This window comes from Perna viridis, chromosome 1 (assembly GCF_037379345.1).
Source record: "Perna viridis isolate PV_CMFRI_1.1 ecotype Kerala chromosome 1, ASM3737934v1, whole genome shotgun sequence".
Taxonomy (NCBI): domain Eukaryota; kingdom Metazoa; phylum Mollusca; class Bivalvia; order Mytilida; family Mytilidae; genus Perna; species Perna viridis.
This window is the reverse complement of record NC_142445.1, coordinates 32,711,685-32,735,392: the sequence shown is the minus strand read 5'-3', so window position 1 is coordinate 32,735,392 and position 23,708 is coordinate 32,711,685. Positions and strand designations below refer to the sequence as shown.

The 23,708-nt window shown below is 32.1% G+C and overlaps 1 protein-coding gene across 13 annotated transcripts in view; it reads left to right on the top strand.

Annotated features, from left to right (window-relative positions):
- Positions 1-23,708, top strand: part of LOC148628424 (E3 ubiquitin-protein ligase PDZRN3-like) — a 165,192-nt gene that overhangs the window by 119,322 nt on the left and 22,162 nt on the right. For all 13 annotated transcript variants that reach the window (XM_088587371.1, XM_088587460.1, XM_088587431.1 and 10 more), the window contains exons 4-5: positions 11,036-11,134; positions 22,733-22,795. In XM_088587371.1, coding sequence (XP_088443497.1) covers positions 11,036-11,134; positions 22,733-22,795 — 162 coding nt within the window. The remainder of the gene's footprint in view (positions 1-11,035; positions 11,135-22,732; positions 22,796-23,708) is intronic.

Genomic DNA, 23,708 nt, shown 5'->3' with positions numbered 1-23,708 from the left:
AAATGTGCAGCCTGGTATTGATTCCAGAGCTTGAAGACCATAGTCTTGTAAATCAAATTTTTTGGATATTAATTCACATCTGTCAACTTGCAAATTTTAAAGTTCTTTCATCACTTTCATTTTGGTCAGTCTTTTATGCTGTGTCAAACATTTAATCACAATTCTAATTCAAGCTTGAATGTTGTGTCCATACTTGGGTTCAACCTCAGCTGTTCTATTTAGCTGCCCCTCAAAGCAAGCATAACACCTTACTATGTGTGACTTTCAGTGTACATAAAGACAGCAGAAATGCTAAGAGGTGAAGATAATATCAAATTACAATCAAGTAAATGACCATTTGTTCATTTCTTTTGTTGCTGTATAGATGTTGTTTCCACTCTACTGTTGTACTATCCATTATTACAACACCAAAGAAGAAGCATGATAAATAATTTTAATCAAGTAGTTGTACTTTATACAAATGACATCTAACCCATTGGTCTACTGCAGAATAGCAATGCTGTGGTCAGTAATGGTCACATGGCGTGAAATGTCCAGTTGGAGATAATTAATTTATCAGAGTTAATGATACAATTCCCAGAGTGAGGCTTGGATGTGAAATAGATTGGCCATATTACATCGCAGGGAGTTCATAGAAGAATTTAATTGTATTTTATCTGTAAAGGTGTAAAAAGTTGGAATCATTTATAGTTCACAAGAAACAAGTAGGTTTAAAGTCAAGGCAAATGACTAGTTATTAGATCAAACATTGTGGCTTAAAGAATTAATGAGCATTTTTATCAGTAAATGAAGAAGTGCATAGTCAGAAAATTTAGTAAGACTGTGTTTTAATAGATAATGTGATAGACTTACTCTTCACATATAATGCAATCCATTCAAGTAGTATCCATTTGTTAATTAATACTACTGGCAGTACTAGTAATTACTAAATATACAGGGATGGGATATATCAGGTTTATGGAGATGCTATGTGGATCCCAGAACAATGATGGTATATCCCAGGTATGTTTCTATGGTTATGTGACCATACAGATGCTATTCCAGTATAATGGGATATCCTAGGTATGTTTCTATGGTTATGTGACCAAACATATGGTTGATACTCAATGTTCATCCTCATATTAATATAGCATCATTTGTTATTCTCAATTCTTTGATTTGTTATCATTGCTTTCTGACTTCTTCAAATTTTACAGCCATTTAATTTAATTTCTTCTTAACTAATGAAACAACATTTACTACATCTTATGCTTTAGGTGTTTTCCAGCAATTTGATATTCTTTTACTCAATAGCATGTCTGTAATTCAATTTATGTAGAAGCATATATTTTATCTATGATCATATCAAAGCTGTAACGTATCAGATTTTGGATAATAAAGCATTAGTTCTATAGTAAAGTTATGTAACATCTTATGTTTGATTTCTGGTAGCATTGACCTGATAGTTTATGCTTTGATGGCAGCACTTTGATCTGCCTGACTTCTGACATGATGATAAATATCATGTCATTATGCTGTAATTATGCATAGTGGTTTCATGATTTATTGGAAGTGCAATCCTATGGCACAGACCATTTTCTTCTCGAGGGGGCTGGGATTTTATGTTGAGTTATAAATTTTTTTCCTGCAAGTGTGAAAATACTTTATATTTTTCAACAGCAGTCTAAGTTGAAGAAATTATTTGAAAATCTATAAATCTGTACTTTGTTTAGTAATTGGGGAAATGTTGAATCATAATTTTTTTCTGTCCATGGCCAAGTAAAAAAAAACTTTTTCTTGCTCAAATTTGCTTCTAGTTGAGTGTTCACCAAGACAGCATTGTCTGTAATGGAGAATTGTTTTAGTTTCTTTCGTGTTATTAGTTCCAAAATCAGCACTAGTCATTATGAATTTCATAGCAGCAAAAGGTTTTTGTCTAACCTACTCGGATAAAAAGGTTTAACTCTTATATTGATCCAGATGAAGCTTTAGCTTAACCAGAAAATTATTGAACCATACCCATTGCACAATGACCTGTGTACAACAAAGGAGGAGACTTCTTACTGTAAAAATAAAGATTTATTACCTCCATTTTGACAAATTCATCATCATTTTCTTTTTCTTTTGATGTCAGCACAAAAGATAACATTCTGACACATCCTTCTTTTAACAGTAAATATTTTGGTCAGTTTCTGCTATTTTGATGACTTATACAGAAGTTGGTAAACTTTCTGGTCAATTTCTATGGAATTGTTCATTATTCATTCTCAGTACTGTCATACTTAACCATCAACTGTACTTGTTTCTTTATCTGTGTATGCCAAGTTGATGTATTTTACATGGAAGATTTACTCATTAAATTAATGAATTTCCTACCATGCTGATAATTTGCCAGAAGTTTGTATTTTGGTCAATTAGAAATAGCTGTCATGTTTTAATTGGGAATTCCTTTTGGAGTGATTCTGTCATATACATCCCAGTAACTTGGTGTCTGTGTAGTTGTTGGTCAGATGTATTTGCTGAGTTGAGCTTCCTTTATTGTGTTTGTTTTGCTGCTTTTGTCAATTTCACCCAAAAACTAAAGCGTTTTTGTGTACACACTAGATGCATGGTAACTATGTTACATGTAGTTTTATTATGGTCTTTGTAATAATTTCTACCAATGCAGAGTAATTATGCTACATGTAGATGATCAGGAATAATATTAAAGAATCTTTTTGTCGATAAGATTATGGATATTGATGTAACTGCTGGAGTAACTGAGTAATATCCATATAGTTTGTTTTTGATGTTTGTTGTTTGAAGAAGTACATTTTAAAAGTTTGAATTTAATCATCTGATAACCAGAACATACGGTGCTTTATCATCAACTAAAAATCTGAGTTTGCTATTTTTCTCGCAATTAGTATATCTTAAGATGAAGCTTCTTTTTAAGAACAGATTACTTTTAAGTGATTATAGAATCTCATTCCAACTTTAACACAGTTAAAACATTTCAAAGGGATTTTTATGTAAGTAAATAATGTTTATATCACTGCAGCCGACATTATCAATATTGAATGACAAAACCTACTGGTAGTACCTCAGTCCTTATTCATTCCTTCATGCACATGTTACTAAAAATGCCAATTTATAAATTTTACAACTCAATAATTGCTTAAGGTTTTATATACAACTAAAAAAAGCCATATATATATATATTGGTATGGCACTGTCCTTGTCTGTGTTGCCATTGTTGTGATCAGTTGACACTTGGTTTTCATGCAATAACTTAAGTTGTGGTGGACTAATTGATATGAAATTTTGATACGATTTTACTCGCCACTTAAGAAAGGGTCGTATTTAATTTAGAGTTATTGGCCCCTACCATTTAGTTTTTTCTGATTTTGATTATTCCTTTTTTCATTATGTTCCTTATTTAACTCTGGTATGCATATGTATCAGCAGATTTTATGTGTTTTTGACTGTTTTTCAATTATAAGGGGTCAAAGGGACCGCACCCCAAAAAAAGTGACTTTTTATATGACTGCAAAAAATTTGAGGTCCTGTATTGGTATAGGGCTGTCATCATCTTCTGTAGACACTTGGTTTTCATGTGATGACTTGAGTATTATTTGGTTGTTCTTAATAAAATTTTAAAGCAAGGTTCCAAAAAGGGTAGATTGGTATTGATTTGGAAGTTATGGCCCCTACAGTTTTAGAATTAGGGGGCAAAAGGGGGTCTTAAACAAGCATTTTATGAAATTTAACTATATGACTCCAATAAAAGTATAGGAATGTCTATGATATTGTTCCACAATATTCTATACGAAATTGGTCACACTTGGATTAATTTTTGAAGTAAAGACTTCAAATTGTCAGAAAAAGGTGCCAAAAGGAGCCATAAACAACATGCATTTTTCTGATGTCCAGACAATGAATCCTGTCGAAATTGTATTACAAGGTGTCATACCATAAAAGGAAGACTGGCATTAATTTTTGAGGTTGTGACTTGAGCCAAGTAAGAATAAGGGGCCACAAAGCGGCCTGAAAACAGTTTGTTTTTTTTTTTACTTTTTGATGATAGCTTTTTTTTTATTTCTGGTCTGCTATTGAATTTTTTTTGGTCTTTCAGATTCTTTATACTTTGTGAAATAATAAAGGGTCAAAGGGCCATGTGCTTAAAAATGGTCTTTTTTATTTTTGGTGCAATTTTGAAAAGATTTTTTTTTAATTAGATTTCTCAAAAAAATCCCTATTTGAACCTGACAGCAGATCGGACACTCTGTTGTCTTGTAAGTATGTGGTGTCCCCAGATGGGATTCTTAGCACAGTCACATCTGGTATAAAAAGTGCCCCGACCAATTCAACTTAAAGTACCCAATCACACGTTCAGTCTGCAGACCATCTATTCTAGTACAAAAATTCTGACTATTTTAAAATAATCAAACAATGTTCCATCACTTTGACTACAACGATGACTAACCACATTTTTCCATATCAAAATGTGGTATTAAAAATTGCAAAACATGCAACATTCTTAAAACCGACCCTTACTTCTCCAGTTCCCTTACAAACAAAACCTTCCATACAAGAAGTCACGATGACTTAAGTTGCAAATCAGCAAACTTAATATATGGATTAGAATGCAACTTATGTGGTTTAATATATGTCGGAGAAACGCAAGAATGATTAAATAAAAGAATGTGCGGTCATCGTTCGGGAATTAACACCACAAATTCCCGACAGTTTATCAACACTTTAATCAACAAGATCATTTAATCCTCTCCATGAAAGTTCATATTTTAGAAAAAATTTACCATCCTATGAACAGTCCCGCTCTAAGTAAAAACTATCGTAGGGAAAGAGAGGAGTACTGGATACACAGACTAGGTAGTGCAATACCTTACGGATGCAATGACAAAAGTATAGGAAACCTTTCAAGCCAATATAACAATAGCATGAATGTGATGAATTTGACAAAAATCCAAGACGGGAAAGGAGTCATGGCCATCGCCACTATACGTCACCTAAGTTACATGATGTCTCTGTAGATGGTCTCCTTCCTTTCATACAAAAACCTCTTGGACTTCATCACATTAGAATTAAACTTTATTCTATACCTCTCACTCTACTACACTCCCTTTACAAAACAAGTCTTGACACTCCTGTTTCTGACCCCACCTCATCATTATACAGACTTGTTGCCATCATTTTGGATATTGGTTTCCACAGACTCTTTAAACCAGTTTGTGTGAAAAGTCAAGATGAAGAAAAACGATCATTTCTTCCACTACCGTTTGTCAACAAAGGTATAGATGTAATTAATTTGGCTAACATCCTCCATCACAAAAACATTGTCAACAAAATTCCCCCATATTTCAAAGACAAATCCATACCAACTATTTCATATTCCTATACTTCACCCATTGCATCCAAAATTTTCAAAAGGCTATTGCAGAACCTCGAGATTGAGGACTTCAAGGCTAAACCACCTTACTGTTCTTGCAAAAGCTCTCCATTCAAATATGGTCCTTCTGGTCACGTCGTTATGGGAGATTTAACCATTATCGAAAACAAATCTCTACGTAATATCCTTTCTAAAGGTCCCAAGTACCGTGAACCACGCTCCATAAATTGGAATTATGACTTTGAAGTTCTTATGGATGCCGTCGAGGACTATGCAAGAAAATGGATAAAACAAGAACAAGAAGACATTGATTCTCTGTCAGAGTGGTTAAAGGCCGTGAGGTCTTTAATTTTGAAACGAATGAAAGTTTTAAGTGGGTCAATGAGTGCCAAGGCTACATCAGTTTTCAAAGACCCCGATGTAGCAAAAGCATTGTCTACTATACATAACAAATATGTTGTCGTACCAGCAGACAAAGCCCAAAACAACATTGTTTTTGTCTGCAAAACGTTTTATATCCAATGTTTATTATCAGAGGTAGACGTAGAAAATAATAGCAGTGATAAGACCTATACTGCTACCACTCTCTCCAAAGAAGAGATTGTGGAAAACCATAAATCTGTGCTATCCTCTTTTGGTCTCTCTACCAAGGACGATGATTGTGATTTACCGTCTATATACTGGATTCCTAAACTTCACAAGAATCCATACAAACAACATTTCATAGCTGGAACTGCAAAATGTACCACCAAACCTCTTTCAAAACTTTTAACTTCTATACTCACAACTGTCAAAGAGGGTCTGCAGTCCTACCACAACACTTGTTACTCCCGTAGTGGTATTAATTCAATGTGGATCCTGAAAAATTTGAAAGATCTTTTGGAGACAATCAGTTCAAGACTATTATCTGAATATAATAGCATTGAAACCTATGATTTTTCAACACTGTATACTTCTATTCCCCATACTCAGTTAAAATCCCGACTTAAAAACATTGTACATCATTGTTTTTCCAAAAAAGATGGTAAACCTAGATAAAAATATATAGTTCTTGGTAGAGATTCCTCATACTTTGTAAGAAATAATTCCAAATCATCTTCCAAATATACAGAGGAAGATGTTTACAAAATGCTGGAATTTTTAATCGACAACATATTTGTCCAGTATGTCGGACGTGTTTTTCAACAAACGGTCGGCATTCCAATGGGAACAAATTGTGCTCCTTTACTTGCTGACCTATTTCTTCACTCTTATGAGGCTGACTTTATAGCTGATTTGATCAGAAAGAAAGAATATTGTTTTGCTAGATCCTTCAATCTCAGTTTCCGCTATATAGATGACGTATTATCTTTAAACAATCCTAATTTCTGGGATTTGATACATCGCATCTACCCAAAAGAACTTGAGATAAAGGATACTACAGACACTGTGAAGTCAGCCTCATATCTTGACTTACACTTAGAAATCGATGGTAAAGGAAAACTATTGACAAAACTTTACGACAAACGTGATGACTTTTCATTCAAAATTGTCAACTTTCCTTTCATCTGTGGCAACATCCCTTCGGCTCCTGCGTATGGAATGTTCATATCACAACTCATACGTTATGCCAGAGCTTGCCGAAACTACACAGACTTTTTGTATCGCGCTAGAACTCTAACAAATAGGCTTCTGGAACAGGGTTATGTTGCTACAAGATTGAAGTCATCACTACAGAAGTTTTATGGTCGTCATCATGAACTCATGGATCGTTATGATGTATCCATCAGCATCATGAAAACTGATTTATTCAACGGGTCATAGTTTACCTTTCCTCGTTTGTCTACCCCGGACTTGACTTTTTATGAGCAACTTGGCAGTGTTTCTAGAAAAGCAGAGGATGCTTACCCTACCAGTGCATCTGGTTCATGCTGCCAGTTTTTAGTGGAGTCTGAGTTGCTCATTTACTTTTGTTACTTTGTATGTATGATTTTAGTTACTTTATGTTCTTTGTTGTGTGTGTCTGTTTTCCATGTCTGGTCTTTGTCCCTGGATTATATTCTTTTGATTACCACTATAACCTTGGTTCCCTTGATTACTCTTTCAGTCAGATTTCACTTATCTCTTTTGGTTTTTGAGTTATAAGGGACCCAAGGGAACCATGCACGCCCCCACCAAAATGGAAATTTATTTTTTTGTGCAATTTTGAATTTTTTTTCATTGGTTTCCATTTCAAAATTCAAGCCTAAATACAGGAGATTTAAGAAGTATACATATAACAAGAATAGGTATGGTGTAGATGTCAAAGAGACAACAACCCCACGGGCATGAATGTGTCAGCCCAAGGTCCCCAGTTGGTCTTTAATGAACAATGAGGAAACCCTCATACCACGGGGCAGGCTGTATGCTTACCAAATTAACCCTATATACCATTTCTCAGATAATGAGGTACCAAGTGATCGATTAATGCACCCTGAAGCAGATCTTTATACTTATATTGAATTTCAAAATATTGTGCAATATTGCATCCAAATGAGTTGTGGCCATAACGAAATGTAAGTCCCTATGTTAAGTGTGTCAAAAACTAATATTGTGTCCACACTTGCCTCAAGTGCATGCAGAGTTCAAGCAGCTGCAACCCTTGGCAAAGCTTAATTTTTATTTTTAGTCTGATTTCAATTTTTTTTTTAAATTGGATCCTTGTCTGCTTATTCAAACAGATTTCAGATATCTTTTGCAGCTTTTGAATTTTAAGGAGTCAAAAGGAGCCACACTCCAAAAATTCTTTTTTTTTTTAATTTTTTGGTTCAATTTCAAAATTTTTTAATTGGATTCCTTATGAAAATTCCTGCCAGTATTTTTGTGTCAGATTTCAGCTTACAAGTAAAAGGAGTCAAAGGGGCCACACCCAAAAAAAATTGACTTATAAATTTTTGGTCTTATTTTGTTATTTTGAAAATGTTATTTAATTGGATTTCTCATGAAAATCTCTTCCTATATTTTTGGGGTTTTTTTTGGTTAGAAAGGGTCTAAGGGACCACACCCCAAAATCTACTTTTTCATTTTTGGTCTGATTTTGAATGTTTTTTTTGAATTTCAAATATTTTGCAATATAATGTCAAAACCAGTTATCATGTCCATAATAAATTATAAGTCCCTAAAACTAATATTGTGTCCACACTTGCCCCAACTGTTCAGGGTTCGACCACTGTGGTCATATGCTATGCTCTACAAAGCTTTTTTTTCATCTGTCAATCTGTTTGTTACACTTTTGGTTTCTGAATGATATAGAAACCAAATGCTTGGCAGGGTACAGTTGATACAAGTGCAAACCCTAAACAGTTGGGGCAAGTATGGACACACCATTCACACTTGATACTGCTTTGAATTTTGTTTAGGATTAGATATTTGACACAGGATAAGAATTTGACCAGAATCAAAGTAGTCACTTTTTGGCCCCTTATTCCAAAAAGATTAAAGTTCAATTCCAGCCTTCCTTTGGTGAAATGGCATAATGTAATACAATTTCAAAGTGATCCATTCACTAATAGTCAAGTTATTGTCTGGACAAGAAAACAGCTTGTTTCTGCCGACCCACTTTTTGGCCCCCAACTTCTAAAATGTTCAAATCTTATCCCCAAAATGAATATAGAATATTGTGGAACAATATCATAGACATTCCTATGCTGTACTGGAGTTTTATAGTTAAATTCTATAATATGCCTCTTGTTGGGCCCGTTTTGGCCCCTAATTCTAAAACTGTTGGGACCATAACCCCCTAAATCATAACCAACCTTTTATTTGTGGGTTGGAACCTTGTTATAATTTTTTTTAAGATCAACCAATACTGAAGTTAGAAAGACTAGAAACACTTTCCAGATTCCAGACAATAACTTGTGTAAAAGTGAGTTGATCTCTTTTGAATTGCACTACAAGGTGCCATACCTCAAAATGAGACTAAGATTGATTTTTAGGGATGGGATTTGAGCCAGTTAAGAATTAGGGGCTACAAAGGTGACAGAAACAAAAAAAATCTGATTTCTGGTTGATAACTTTAGTAAAACGGATGGATCTTTTGAAATTCTACAACAGTATACCATTCCCCCGAAGGAGGGTTGGGTTATGACTGGAACTATTTAGAAAATATGATTAAAAAAAGGTGAAATTCTTATCCTGTATCAAATGGTTAACCATAACTAAAAATCAAAGCTGTTCCAAGTTTGAATGGTGTGTGCATACTTGACCCAACTGTTCTGTGTTCAACCTCTGTGGTTGTATCAAGCTACACCCTGCAAAGTATTTTATTCACTGCAAAAGTATGGTATATGTAATTAATTGATCAACTTTTCCTAAAAACTTATAGAGACAAATCTGTGCCATTTTTGGTGTTTGTATTTTGGAAATATTTGATGCAAGACATAATAGTATCATCTAAGGTATTCATGATAGCATTGTTCATTTTTTTTTAAGTTATGTATACATTGCACAGAATTCACAGTAAAAGATACTGTTAAGATAAGTAATTTAGAATTACATCCACTATGACCTACATTTTAGTCAATAAGTATACTTGTGTACAATGACTCTTCTGATTGTTTGCTCAAATCTTGATTTGAACCAACAGTAGCTTTTAAATTGAAAATTTGCAGTTGTAAATTGATCTAAGGTTATTGTAAATTAACAGTGATTAAGTGCAGGAGATTCATTAGAAGGTGTCTGTTTATTTTACACAACAAGATACAAAACCTTTATAGTTTCATAGTCACTTTGACATTAAATCCTGAAGTTCGAAAGAGATTTATGCTTGCTTTATGTAGTTGCAAAGTATTTTCATCAACTTTAAGTCTATTTTTGAACTGAGAAAATTCAATAAGATCCCATATGATATACTATGAGTTTGTGTTTAATTGAAGAGCATCTCTTGTTTTTGTTCATTATAACTATTAATATGATACTAAAATCAATGGAACCACAGGCTCTACCTGTCCTGAGTAAACAAGAAAGGTGTTAATTTCTCGTTTAGTAAATAAAGAAATTGGCAGCTTGTATTGGAACAAACTACTCGTAGATTGAGAGTCCATAGATTGTCAACATTATGCTTGGGTGGTTTATTGGAAAATGTTGGCTGTGTAAATCTCCTCTGATTAAATTGGTTTGATTGCAGCAAGCCTTGTTTGTTTTGTATTGTATATTGAGTTTACTGTACAGTGATAATAATGAAAATCTTACTGTTATTCTGAATCAGAATATAACAGTATGATTGTCATTATGATCACTGTCATCAGAGATGAAAATGCTTGAATTGTAATGAATTTTAAACAATCTGTTTCATTGATATTAAACAAATTATTGGCAACTTTATCGTTTTTTCTATTGTTCTTACTGCCTGATATTTTCTACCTAAGGCTACTGTATGAATAGTATTGGCAATATCCAATGACAAATACGTCAGATTGACTGTTATGTTGCAGATAAAGTGAATAACTCAGAATGTACCAACAGAACATCACATCTTGCCATATCTGGCTAATTAAGATATTTTCGACTCAACTTCAAAACTGCCATTTTTCTGAATTTATTTTAGTCCTAAAAAGTGTAATAATTTTATTTAAGAACTTTGGTGTAAGCCATCATTAGTACCTGATCAGGTAACTGACCATTAAATCATATTACTTTTTTTCTTTTCAGGAAGTTGTACTTCATCGATCATCAAACAGTGAGAAACTTGGTCTAACACTGTGTTATGGCTCTCTAGAAGAAGAGGTTACTGATATATTCATAAGTGAGGTAAATATATCCATAATCAAAATTTCATGTGTCTACAATATGAGATGATCAGTCTGTTGGAGTGTTGTAAAATATTTACTTTTGGACTACTTGATAACTGAAGTATTAAAGTCTAGAAAACACTTAGACGGTGAAATACTACAGAGGAATTCTTAGTGTTGGTCCTGTGATGATATGTATCGCAAGGTTATGATCGAGGCCAAAGCTGCTTATTTGAGAATTCGGGGGCCTCTTTTTCAACCAAAGTCCTAAGATGACCATTGATATTCTATTTTTTAATTTGTTGTAATCTATCCCAACAGAAAAGAAAAGAAAGATGTTTTGGTTAAGTATATGATATGGATTAAAGTTTCAATGTTATGTTTTGTTATTATTCAGTAAAATTGAAGTTATTGTTCAGTCAGTATGTAAAAATTATATGTTACGAGCTACCAAGAGGACAAGTGTGCATGATGGTTGAAATAGATTGACCAATATAAGTTGTGCTTACCATGGAAGTATAATGTCTAGATATTATACTTCCATGGTTTAACCTATATTAATATCTCATCTGTAAGCTCTGGTTTTTATTCTTTTATGAATGTATGACTTTATACTGCTTAAAATTTTATTGCCAGTACTATATGTCATTTGTACAGCCACCAATGAGTTGATTCAAGGATGGTTGGCACTACAGTCAGCTTATTAAATTGAAGATAGATCCATCTAATATAAATTTTTTTGAGGACAAAAATAAAAGTGTAATTTCAAAATATCCCATAAGTTTACCAAATGGACCATACAAATCATATCTTCACCAAGTAAAATGAGACATGCAGGCTAAAACAAACTTTGATTTAATTTTAATCTTATATTTTAATCCCATAATTGAACAATTGTAGGTTGCAACTTTTAGTTGTACAAAATTTGAATCTTACAATACCGGATGGAAGGATTTACGAAATTGTGAAGCTAATCTGTTGTGAGGTTCTTAACCTTTTTATGGTATCAGATGAGTGTCTATCTAAATTTTGAAAAAAAAAAATATCCCCTATTTATGTCTTGACAGAATTGCATTAAACAGAGATGTAAAAATGCAGTAGTATACATGAAAACAAGAATATTAATTTTGTATTGACGCCTACCTTCATGAAAAGTTGACAATCTATGGTGTCATGTAACTCAGTCGAAAGAAACGTTTACGATTGCATGTGAACTTAGTGCTGACAGATGCTGTAGACATTTTAATTGCCAAACTCACTGTTTGAAAGGTTATAATTAAACTTGCCTAAACAATCCCTTAATAAATCAGAAATCAAAACACATATCAAAACTTGAAAGATATTTTTGAAATAGAAACAAACTTGTGTATACCAATCAAAAGCTAAATTCCTTTTGGTGTTAATTTCAAACTATACATAATATTAAAATAGAACATAGTAAAAATGAAAATTGCGTAAAAATTAATTAGGGCCTATAAAAAAGTATAATTTCTATTTTAATACTTTAAAATCATTTTTATAAGAGCAGTAGACATAAAAAATAAGACATAAAAATGTTCTGGCCGAGCTATTAAATTTTCCAGGACAGGCCTATGTTTTAATAGATTATCACAGTTTTTATGATTTTTAAAGAAGAAATTAAATTTCAATAATCCTCAGATTTACAGGCTATTTTTTTCTTTATTTTTCCTAGGAGGCATGGTAGTTTGGTTTTTTTTAAGTTTTCTTGTGAATTATGATAAGGTGTCTCACAAGTGTTTTTTCAGATGATAATTAAATTTCAATATTTAAGTAATTTCAGTCATGGTGTAAAAGGCATTATCTCTATCTTCTAATTTTGACAGCATGTTACAGGCAAATGATTATAAATATAACCACAGTACCGTTACACTCAGTGTTACACTCAGCAGGGATGCCACTTGAAATGCAAGCTTCTTGTCAAAACAGCCATCAATTGATTATGGCATACTGACTCCTGACATTAAATGATGGCAAACTTGTGGCTTATTGATGTGTCTGGCATGAAATGTTGCAAATGAGCCACTTAGTCACAGGCTACATTGTGGCATTTTGATATTAAATGTGGCATCTTAGTCACTGACATTTTTATCATTAAGAATATGCCAATGAAAGATGGATGTCAGTTTTACTTGTGAAACGAACATGTGTGAAATGTGTCATGTGATATAGATTTCATTATGACTTGTGAATTTTCAGTTAATGGACCACACAAAGAGACAATATTATCATCAAACAGGTTACACAGGTCATTTTACACTTGTTAAGTTTATTGAAAGGAAGAAAATGAAATTTATACAAGTATAATTGAACTTAGTTTTGATGTCTATTTACTTGCACTAAGACAATAATGTCTTTTAAATGGAGCTGTAAAGTAATACAACTTAGAAAGATAACATGTTGTTTCTTTTACTTTAACTTAAACACCACGAAATGGTCATATCCATAAAGAACAACTCAACTGTGTAATTTTGTGTCTCATAAAAGTCATTCAGATCAAAAGAAAAGAAAAATATTTCAAAGATGATTGAAGTGTTTATTTTATAGTTGCTACCTACAAAAACTGAAATGGACATTCATGAGTTTACACTGTATTTTGTGTAGTTTCAATTTCTCAATAATTTTAGGGGTTGTCTATTTCATGGCATAGTAGGAGGAGCTAATTTGCAAGGCTGTTACTTTGGTTGAACTTATGTTAGGATAAATTTATAACTTCAAAATTATGCCAGAATTTAAGTTTTTAATGTTAAGCTTGATATAATCTGTACATCTGAACCTTTTAAATTAGCCCTGACTGCCCAAGACAGGCCATTTGGCCTCTAGCTTTGTTTTTGTTGCCAGAGCTTCCATCTGTAAGCTAGATCAATGTTCTACAATTTTTTAGAATTTCTACCAATGTACAAGTTAGGGGTGTTGAAAAGGTTTTAAGTAAGGACAGAGGGGAATATCTTCATTGTCTGCAAAAAAGAAAATTAAACTCCTTGGCAGAAAGTGTTAATATTTATAGCAGAAATTGTAGCCTATTGTCATAGTCTTCAAACAAGTATTTTGAAATGATATAAATTGTCTCAGACTGAAGTCTACAATGTCTTGAATCATTGAGAAATATTGATTTGTTTTAATTGTCTGTGTATAATTACCAGATAATTAGCTAATTATGACAATTTCCTCTGGAGTCTTGATGACCCAGAGGAACAGCTGGTTTTCAATGTTAAGATAACCAGAATAAGGCATGTAGAGATCTGGGCTGTAAATTTCATATTATCTAGTAATTGTTTTGATTTGGACAAATTACCATCGGTGTCCCATTTCTCTGTTTGTCATGTATAATGTATTAGAAATAAAGTTTATTAGAGGTCAAATCTTCAAAAGACAAGGTTTTAATACTCCAAGGGTCCATTGTGCTAAATAGTAAAAGGTATTTGCTCACTGTGTTAGAAATTGAAGCAATTTGAGTTATTTTACCCTGTTAAATGTTGTTTTGATAATGCCCATAATCTTTATTAATTGACTAGGTTTAAGTAACAGAGATAAGTTCATGTTAAGTTTTGTTATACTTAAACTGATCTCTATTAGAATGTTCTAGTGAGTAAATTAATAGTTTAGGTATAAACCTTTCTTTTTTCTTTCACTATCTCTATGGTTTGTTTTACTTTCTTTTACTAAAATTATTAATTATCTTTTTTAAGCCATGGTAACAAGTCATGCATGAGTCCTGAATGACATATATGACACTATGCCAAAAGTATGGAGTTTTTGTCCTGTGCTTAAATTAGAAATGATCCCAGATCCACTCCTTTTTGATCTTTTCAAAAACCTTCTAATCAATACTTTTTTTTCATTTGAAGTAGTAACAGAACAATCTTGCAGATATTTACTGATAAACTTTAGAAAACTTGCCAAAATTATATACAAACAAAGATAAAATTCATTTTGTTAGATCATGAAATTATTATAAGTCAGCTTTCTTACAGTTTAATAAGTCATTGTCCATTTCATAAAGGAATTAATGTAAAAAATTAATATGTTACATAGAGATACTGGATCTTTAGTCAAATAAACTATATGTTTTACTTTTGGATAATGAGACAATGGAAATTTTTCTTCATTTTGCCTTAATGGTACATAGTAGAATGCAAGAAAACTTCATTTAATATTGTGTCAGATGGCCACTACCAGTTATCCCTTCTAATTATCTTGATAAATCATTACGCTAGGAAAAGAATTACATCAAACCACCCAAAGTACTGATTGATTTTGAAAAATAAAAATACATGTAGTTAAAATTTTAATTCAAAAGCCCTCACTGCAGTGGAAGAGGGAGGTTTAGCACACTGTCCTGTGATGTAATATCTATTTTGCCAGATTTGTTTTGGTCTTGACTTGATAATGAATTGGATTAGTGTTCAGTAATTTTGCTGTTACCCTTATTTGTGATCATGCCTTTATTTTTTACAGATCAAGTCAATATTTCCTTCAGCTTCATTGATTTATTTTAATGAATTTGTTAGGGCCTTGATTTTTAAACTTTACATGGCAAAAATATATTATTTTCTAACCAGTTTTCTATAATCATTATCATCCTGTGTCAAATACTGGTGTGGTCCATAATAACAGACAGCTTGCATTGGATATAATATTCCCTGTAGAGGGGGTGTAAATGGTACTGTGAGATATCTAGTGCTTTCTCACTTCATGTTTCTACTTACTCTGCTGTATCTTTTCAATGGATCATTTCTTTCATAATACATGTGTTGAGGTCATTTTTTTCTAAATGTTACTTTGTAAAAATCTATGATAATAATATGCTTTTGTATCTACCTACCTTTTGTATAATTGTTAGCTAGCTTATTCTTTATAAAGTGAATGACACTTTAAATATTTGACAATTTCAATTAATTGTTTTAAATGTACAGAATTGTATCATTTTCCTATGTAACACAATACCAGTAATTGAAGACATTGATTTTCTACGATTTCCAGTAATTTGAAGTATAAATAACAAAATATTTCTAACAGTATCCTTGGTCACTCGTCAGTACCATTTAAGTGGATGAAGAAATAATCAGCCAAACCTAATCTATCACAAATATTAAATCATTGTCAAGAATTCTAGTTGCAAATAGCTTGGATATACTGTTCATATTTGCCCTCTTTATTCACAATTTGACTTTTGTAATTGCACCAATCCACATTCTGTTATGCAAGTTATCAACATTTTAATTGTTCTAATAAGCCAAACCTATGCTTTGACAAATATAAAATCATTGACATTGTCAAGAATTCTAGTTGTAAATAGCTTGAATACACTATATACTGTTCACATTTGCCCTCTTTTTTCACAATTTGACCAAGCCACACTCTGTAATGCAAGTTATCGACATTATATTTGTTCTAATAAGGTTAAAATTTAGGAATTTTGGAATTTTGTTGACAACTCAGCAGGTCTCATGAAATATTTATTTTTATGTTAACAGTCATTTAGTATCACTACACAAGATAATATCGTGTAGTTTTTACACTGTTAGCTGATAAGGTCATTATGTTAATGAGATACTCTGTTCACACACTGACCATTATAATCTGGTCAAACTCACAGCTGTGTGTTGCTGATAAATTTAGCAGACTACTTTTCAGGCAGCTGCAGCACTGTTGCATAGTATTTTCAATGTTTTTGGAGTACATTATTGAAGTAAGTTATTCTACTTTTTAGTCTGACTTATTGATTGTTTTATTTAACTTATTCTTTGTTGTGGTAAAATGTTGCAAGAAATTTAAAATTGGAAAAAGTTCAGAATTTTAATTTGAAACTAGATATAAAAAAATGTAAGCTTTTAGTTAGGAGTTCGTTAATGGAATGCAACCTCCTCTTTCTATGATTATTAATGTCATCCTCACTTGGATACTTAGAAGCTGCCCTTTGAACCCTCAGTAAATGGCTAATGCTATTAAAAAGCAAAGAAATTGTGGTGATAACTTATTAGGTATCTAGAGCATGATGACTTGACAGTGTCAGTTTTGTAAGCTTCAGAAATAAATGGTAGTTAATATAATATAGTATGAGGGGCGTCTATAAAACATGCAGATATATTTCCCCCTAGAGACAACAATATGGCTCTCTTATCATTTACATCTGTCAAATCAGAAAGCATAACTTACGTATTATTATATACTGTAAATAATTTGTGATATTGATAAGGAAAGTTGACTCAGAGGTCTTTGTAACTTGATTGCAAAGTTATTGCACTGAAAGCTTTAGATTAATTTTTATTTCTTCCAATTACGTAGTTACATAAAAAAAGCTCAATATCTGTGCTTTCATTAAGAGCCGGTACCCGGTACTTTACCCGGCTACGGTAACATCTGGTACCGACAGAATAAAATAAAAAGCAAAAAAAAACATGAGGAAAAACTAGTAAACAGATATCTAAGATCGTTCCGTCTGTAGGCTACGGGTATGTTTCCAAAATCGCGATCTTTAGTCTTTATTATTGTTTATATCAATTGTTGTCTTCGTCGAGGTCCGCGTCGGATTCTAATCGCTATAACCTACGACGTTTTAACATAGTGTCTATTTATAGAAAACATGTGGTGACTTAAAAATGTCAATGCAATCACCGAATATTTTGTGCTCAACAAAAAGCTAAAAACAGGTGAAGATTCTTTGAAAACGGGTCAAAAAATGCCGTTCGTATTTGGAATTGACTCATACCCATTTCCCCCAATATTGTGATTTGCGCAGACGAGTGCAGGAATTTTTAGTGTTGACAACGAGTCAACAAGTGAAACAAACTTTTACAGAATATGATTTAAGGGACGGCCATTCAATTCGGCGGGGAGGGGTAGTTTTGGTAAAAATATTCTGGCAACCCTAAGGTTGAAAAGAACATGTCTGGCCTTTGCTGAAGAATATAAATATAAAAAAAAATATTGGATCCGAGATTCAACACTGCTATAATAATAGAAAATAAATACATTGTAATGTTTAAAAAAAGTCAACCAGACTAAAACTGCCAGCCTTGTTTTTTTTTTTCAGAAGCAAAGAATTTCTTATCAGGCTATGATTTTTTGACCAACATATTACAATAAGACACGTGCATGGCAAGCCGAAGTGAACAAAAATGAGTATTTTCTAATATTAAAAAAATATTTTTCAATACTTCAAATTCATTTTCTTATATTGCAAATTAGATTTCTTATATCACAAAACACTTTTTTAATATAAAAAATCATTTTTAAATATTAAAAACTCAATTGAATTTCTAATATTAAAAAACGATCTTTTAATATAAAAATTGATTTTCTAATCATTAGAAAATCATTTTGTAATATTAAAAAATGAGACTGATTTTGCAATATTACAAAGTAATTTTTTAATATTACATATTCGATTTGTAATATTACAAAATGTGTGATGTTTTATAATAATACTAAATCAGGAATTTGTAATATTAGAAAATGAATTTTTAATATTACAAAATGAATTTCTAATATTAAAAAATCTTTTCTAATATTAAAAAAAAATGATTTTGTAATATTAAAAATTCATTTTCTAATATTACAAAATATTGATTTTTGTCCACTTTGGCTTGCCCATCCTCCCAAGTCAGGGTTTTGAGACCACCCTCGCTCCCTCAAACCCCTGACATCACTCATTCATATTTAGCGGGTGTTGTCCAGCCAATTCCGATTGGTTGCTTCTCCAGGTGTGAAGCTCCAATGAAAATTGAATCGACATAAAATGTCTGTGGAAAGGTAAACAATGATATGAGTAACTGATAGTTGTAAGATGTCACGAATGATTCAATATGACCAAACAATGATAACTGTAGATTCTGTTTAGAGTTTTTAGTGACGTTATGTGTATGTAGCCATTTTGTAAGTTATATCGAAGAACCACCACATGTTATGGAATTTCATTTAATAAATGTTTAGTTTTGTTCCTATGCTTTTATTTCCATGTGTTAGTGTTCAAATTTTGTAACAAATAGATAAAAGCCTAAGAACAAAATATGACATTTATCAAAATAAAAAAATAAACAGTCAACATAGTTTATCAGTATTAGTCTAGAAATGGGTCTGGTGGGAATCATGGGGAGCTCCTGGAATTCAGGGTTTTGAGACTAAATCAGTTATGATTCATCATATATCATATATCTTGATTTCGACTTCATATATTTTAAACAAAACTGAGGCAAATATTGCAGACTTAATCCCATATTTTCAAGTCGAAATTTAAATCTCAAAAAGGCTAACATCCAGGAGCTTCCGAGGGGGTTTTACCCCCCCCCCCCCAGGATGCCCCACCAAGGCGGCCCCAGACCCCTTGCCAAATTTATTTGGTACCTCCTACTTCCGGTAAAGTACCTCCTGTCAGAAAAAATAATGAAACCCCTCCAAATATTGGAATTCAAAATCAGTCCAGTCATTTAAATTGAAAGACAATAAGCATCAAGATACCTAAGTTTTATAAGCAAACTGTATTCTCTTGTTGAAGAAGACCTAAGATTAGAAATAGCCATTGAAATACATGGTAATGACTTAGGAAATGATTTACCAAAAACCTAGCCATGGATATACATGGTAATGACAGGTAATAACTTACCAAAAACCTAGCCATAGATATACATGGTAATGACTTAGGAAATGATTTACCAAAAACCTAGCCATGGATATACATGGTAATGACAGGTAATAACTTACCAAAAACCTAGCCATAGATATACATGGTAATGACTTAGGAAATGATTTACCAAAAACCTAGCCATGGATATACATTGGTAATGACTTAGGAAAATGATTTACCTAAAAAACTCTAGCCATAGATATACATGGTAATGATTTTGGTAATGACTTACCTAAAACCTAGCCATGGATATACATGGTAATGATAGGTAATGACTTACCAAAACCCTAACCATAGATATGCATGGTTATGTCAGGTAATGACTTACCAAAAACATAGCCATGGATATACATGGTAATGATAGGTAATAACTTACCAAAAACCTAACCATAGATATACATGGTAATGACAGGTAATAACTTACCAAAAACCTGGCCATGGATATATGTGGTAATGACAGGTAACAACTTACCAAAAACCTAGCCATAGATATACATGGTAATGACAGGTAATAACTTACCAAAAACCTGGCCATGGATATACATTGGTAATGACTTAGGAAATGATTTACCTAAAATCTAGCCATGGATAAACATGGTAATGACAGGTAATAACTTACCAAAAACCTAACCATAGATATACATGGTAATGACAGGTAATAACTTACCAAAAACTTGGCCATGGACATACATGGTAATGACAGGTAATGACTTACCTAAAACCTAGCCATAGATATACATGGTAATGCTTTTGGTAATGATTTACCAAAATCTTTAGCCATAGATATATGTGGTAATGATTTTGGTAATGACTTACCAAAAATTTAGTGATAGATATACGTGGTAATGACTTTGGTAATGACTTACCAAAACCCTAGCCATAGATATACATGGTAATGATTTTGGTAATGACTTACCTAAAACCTAGCCATGGATATACGTGGTAATGATTTTGATAATGACTTACAAGTTCCCTATGAACTTTTGGAGGCTACAAGGTTTGCCAAACTTCAAATACCATAGATACTTTTTATTCTACATTATGAAGATTTGGCATGATTTGTATGAGATAAGGAAAAATGAATATTTCTTTAAGATTGATAAAACAAAGGATTTTGCCTTGATGTCTGTCTGATTGTTTTTGTTAGCAGTGTGTTCTTCAAACATTGGTCCAACATGTTTATTTATATTGATGACCAGTTATCTATAAGGTTTCTTCATCTATTTATAAACGAATTTGTTTCAGACTTTTTAGTCTGGTTTCTTGTTTACAAATTCATTTTTATAATTTGTTGGAAGCTTTTGTTAATCAGGCATGTGTAAAATTACACCAATAATATACAATGGCAAAGAAAGTAACAATTACAATCTCAGTTGAACCACTCTGAAGTCTTGACCATGTCTTGCAATGTCTTGGGTAGGTAGGTAGCATCAGCCAGTGACAATAGTAATTACAGAAATTACATTGCAAGATTAATATTTTATAAAACAAGCCTTCTAATCAATAAAACAATTTCATAGAAAAGTAAGATCTAGATATAGAGCTTTCAGAGTTCTTATGACATTTTTGCTCAATTTTATTATCGAATTTTATTTACATATGATATTGGAATGATGTTTTTGGTTTGTTCTTTTGAGACAATGTGCTATTGTGTAGCCTAAATATATCATAGTGAATGTTATGCTTTTCACTTTTTTGAAAACTTAATTTGATTGGTGCTTAAAGCAAGTCTGAGCTTTTCCTTATCAGGTGACTGGCTTTTAGCCCTCACAACTAATGTTTCTGATAGCAGTCAGGCCAATAAGAGACTTCTTTAGTGCTGATTTCTTTTCCTCTCACATACATTATCTTTATCTTTATATTTGATCACTAGTACATGTATTGATAATTATATTTTATAAAAATTAGGAAATTGGTGAAGATTCAATTTCTGCTCTCCTGTCATTACAGACATATCTGTGACAGGCCTGATATTGGCCAACTATTTTATCTTGTTTGATGACTTTGGAAGCTGATTTTAATATTTTCAGAAATAAGTAGAGATGTAGTAGTCATGTAAATATTTTACCTTAAACTCTCTCAAACATTTTATGGTTGTGTTTTTAAAGACAAACTTTGTTTGATTTTTATTTGGTAAATATTTATGAATTTAACATTTTTGTTGGTACTGCATGTCATGTAAAATTTCCATCTCACCTGATGTAAATGGAGAATGGATCTTAAGTATATATTTATTATAATGTCTACAAATATCACATGTACACCAATCTGTACAGATTTACAAGAGATATATATTATGTGCATTTACATAATGTAAATTTTAATACATAAATTTCAGATTTTTGGTTTCCGTGTAATGAATTTTTATACTTAAAAGAAGGGGGATTTTCAAGTTTTTACACAACAACTCAAAAACATTTTCACTTACTTTAATGAAACTTTGGTGAATTGTTCATATCTATTGAAATAAGCTCCCGTCCGATTTGTATAAATGTCAAATTTTACGTTTCTGTGTTATGAAGTTTTACTCTCTTTAAAAAATGGCAGAAAAGGCCAAGAAAATTTATTGGATGAAAAATCGTTGAAATGGACCATTTGTTATAATCGTGCCAAATTTTTTGTGCATTTTTTATTTACTTTTCTTTTTTTTTTTCTTTTTTTTTTGGGGGGGGTATTTGGTTGGGCTCACAGTATTTCTAGTTGATCATATAACTTCATTAAAAGCATAAGGACAAGTTAAAAGGGCAACAGGCGTATCATGCACTTAAAGCACAGCTCTTAATTCATTATTCAACACAATTGTTTTATTAATTAGCTACATTAAGTAAGCTATGCCTGTTTTGTTTTTGCTTTTTGCTTTTTTTTTTGTCATGAGATTCCTTCAGAAAAACTCATCTTTGTGCATATTCATGTTCATGTTGCAAGAGCTTTTTTTATCAAAATTTCATAATTAAACTTTATTCTCTTTTGCAGATTGATTCCTGTAGTGTAGCTGCTCAAGATGGCCGCATCAGAGAAGGAGATCAAATATTACAGGTAAGTATTCCATCTCTAGCTGATTCCCATGTTATTGATTAATACTGTGAAGTTTAGCAGTGAGGAAAATTACTTGGCTTATAATTGAAAACAAGAACATTTTTCCCCATTAAGTTGAATTATGATATTATTACATCATCATTGTCATAAATCTCCAGCAATGAAGGAAATTTAGCTTGTCAATGCTCAGTTACAAATACAGATAGATTCAATAAGTATCAGACACATGGATATATGATAATGGTAGCTACAGAGTTGGCAACTCAAATCACTTAGTCTGGTGTCTGCAAACCTGTTAGAATTTCTATTTCAATTAATACTTTAAAACCCATTTATGGCGCTTTATAATAGTGAAAACAATAATCCTCCTGATTCTGATTGAAGCTGTGATGTTTCTGTATTGGCAATTTAATGTTATGAACTTGTAGTGCATTACCACACTTAAATGGTAATGGCTTGTTATTGCATTCAAAATGGCATTGCTTTGAGAGCATTTCTGCTTTAATATTGAGTTTTTATTTTCTCCTTTGTTTTGACTTCCTGTCTGCTTTCATTAATATTGACGAAATGATACTTGAAACATGCTTATTTCTCATAGTATTATGTAATCAAAAATGAATGAAGAACATTAGTAACCTGGAGAACTTTTTGATTTTGAAGTAGATTAAACTTGTTCACTTTTCAAGTATTGCTTCTGTGGATATGGTTAAATAGTAGCCAGTATGTGGTTTACTCCTTACCAAGTAATAAAAAGCAGACAATAGTTAAAACTCTTCATTATCTTATAGTTAACTCCATAACAATTCAGAAAATAAAGTTGAGTGACAATAATGTTTTTCAGTTTTTTAGTACATGTAATATGTTGTTATATTTTTTTCATTCATCAACATTGCCTAAATTTGATTCTGCAAAT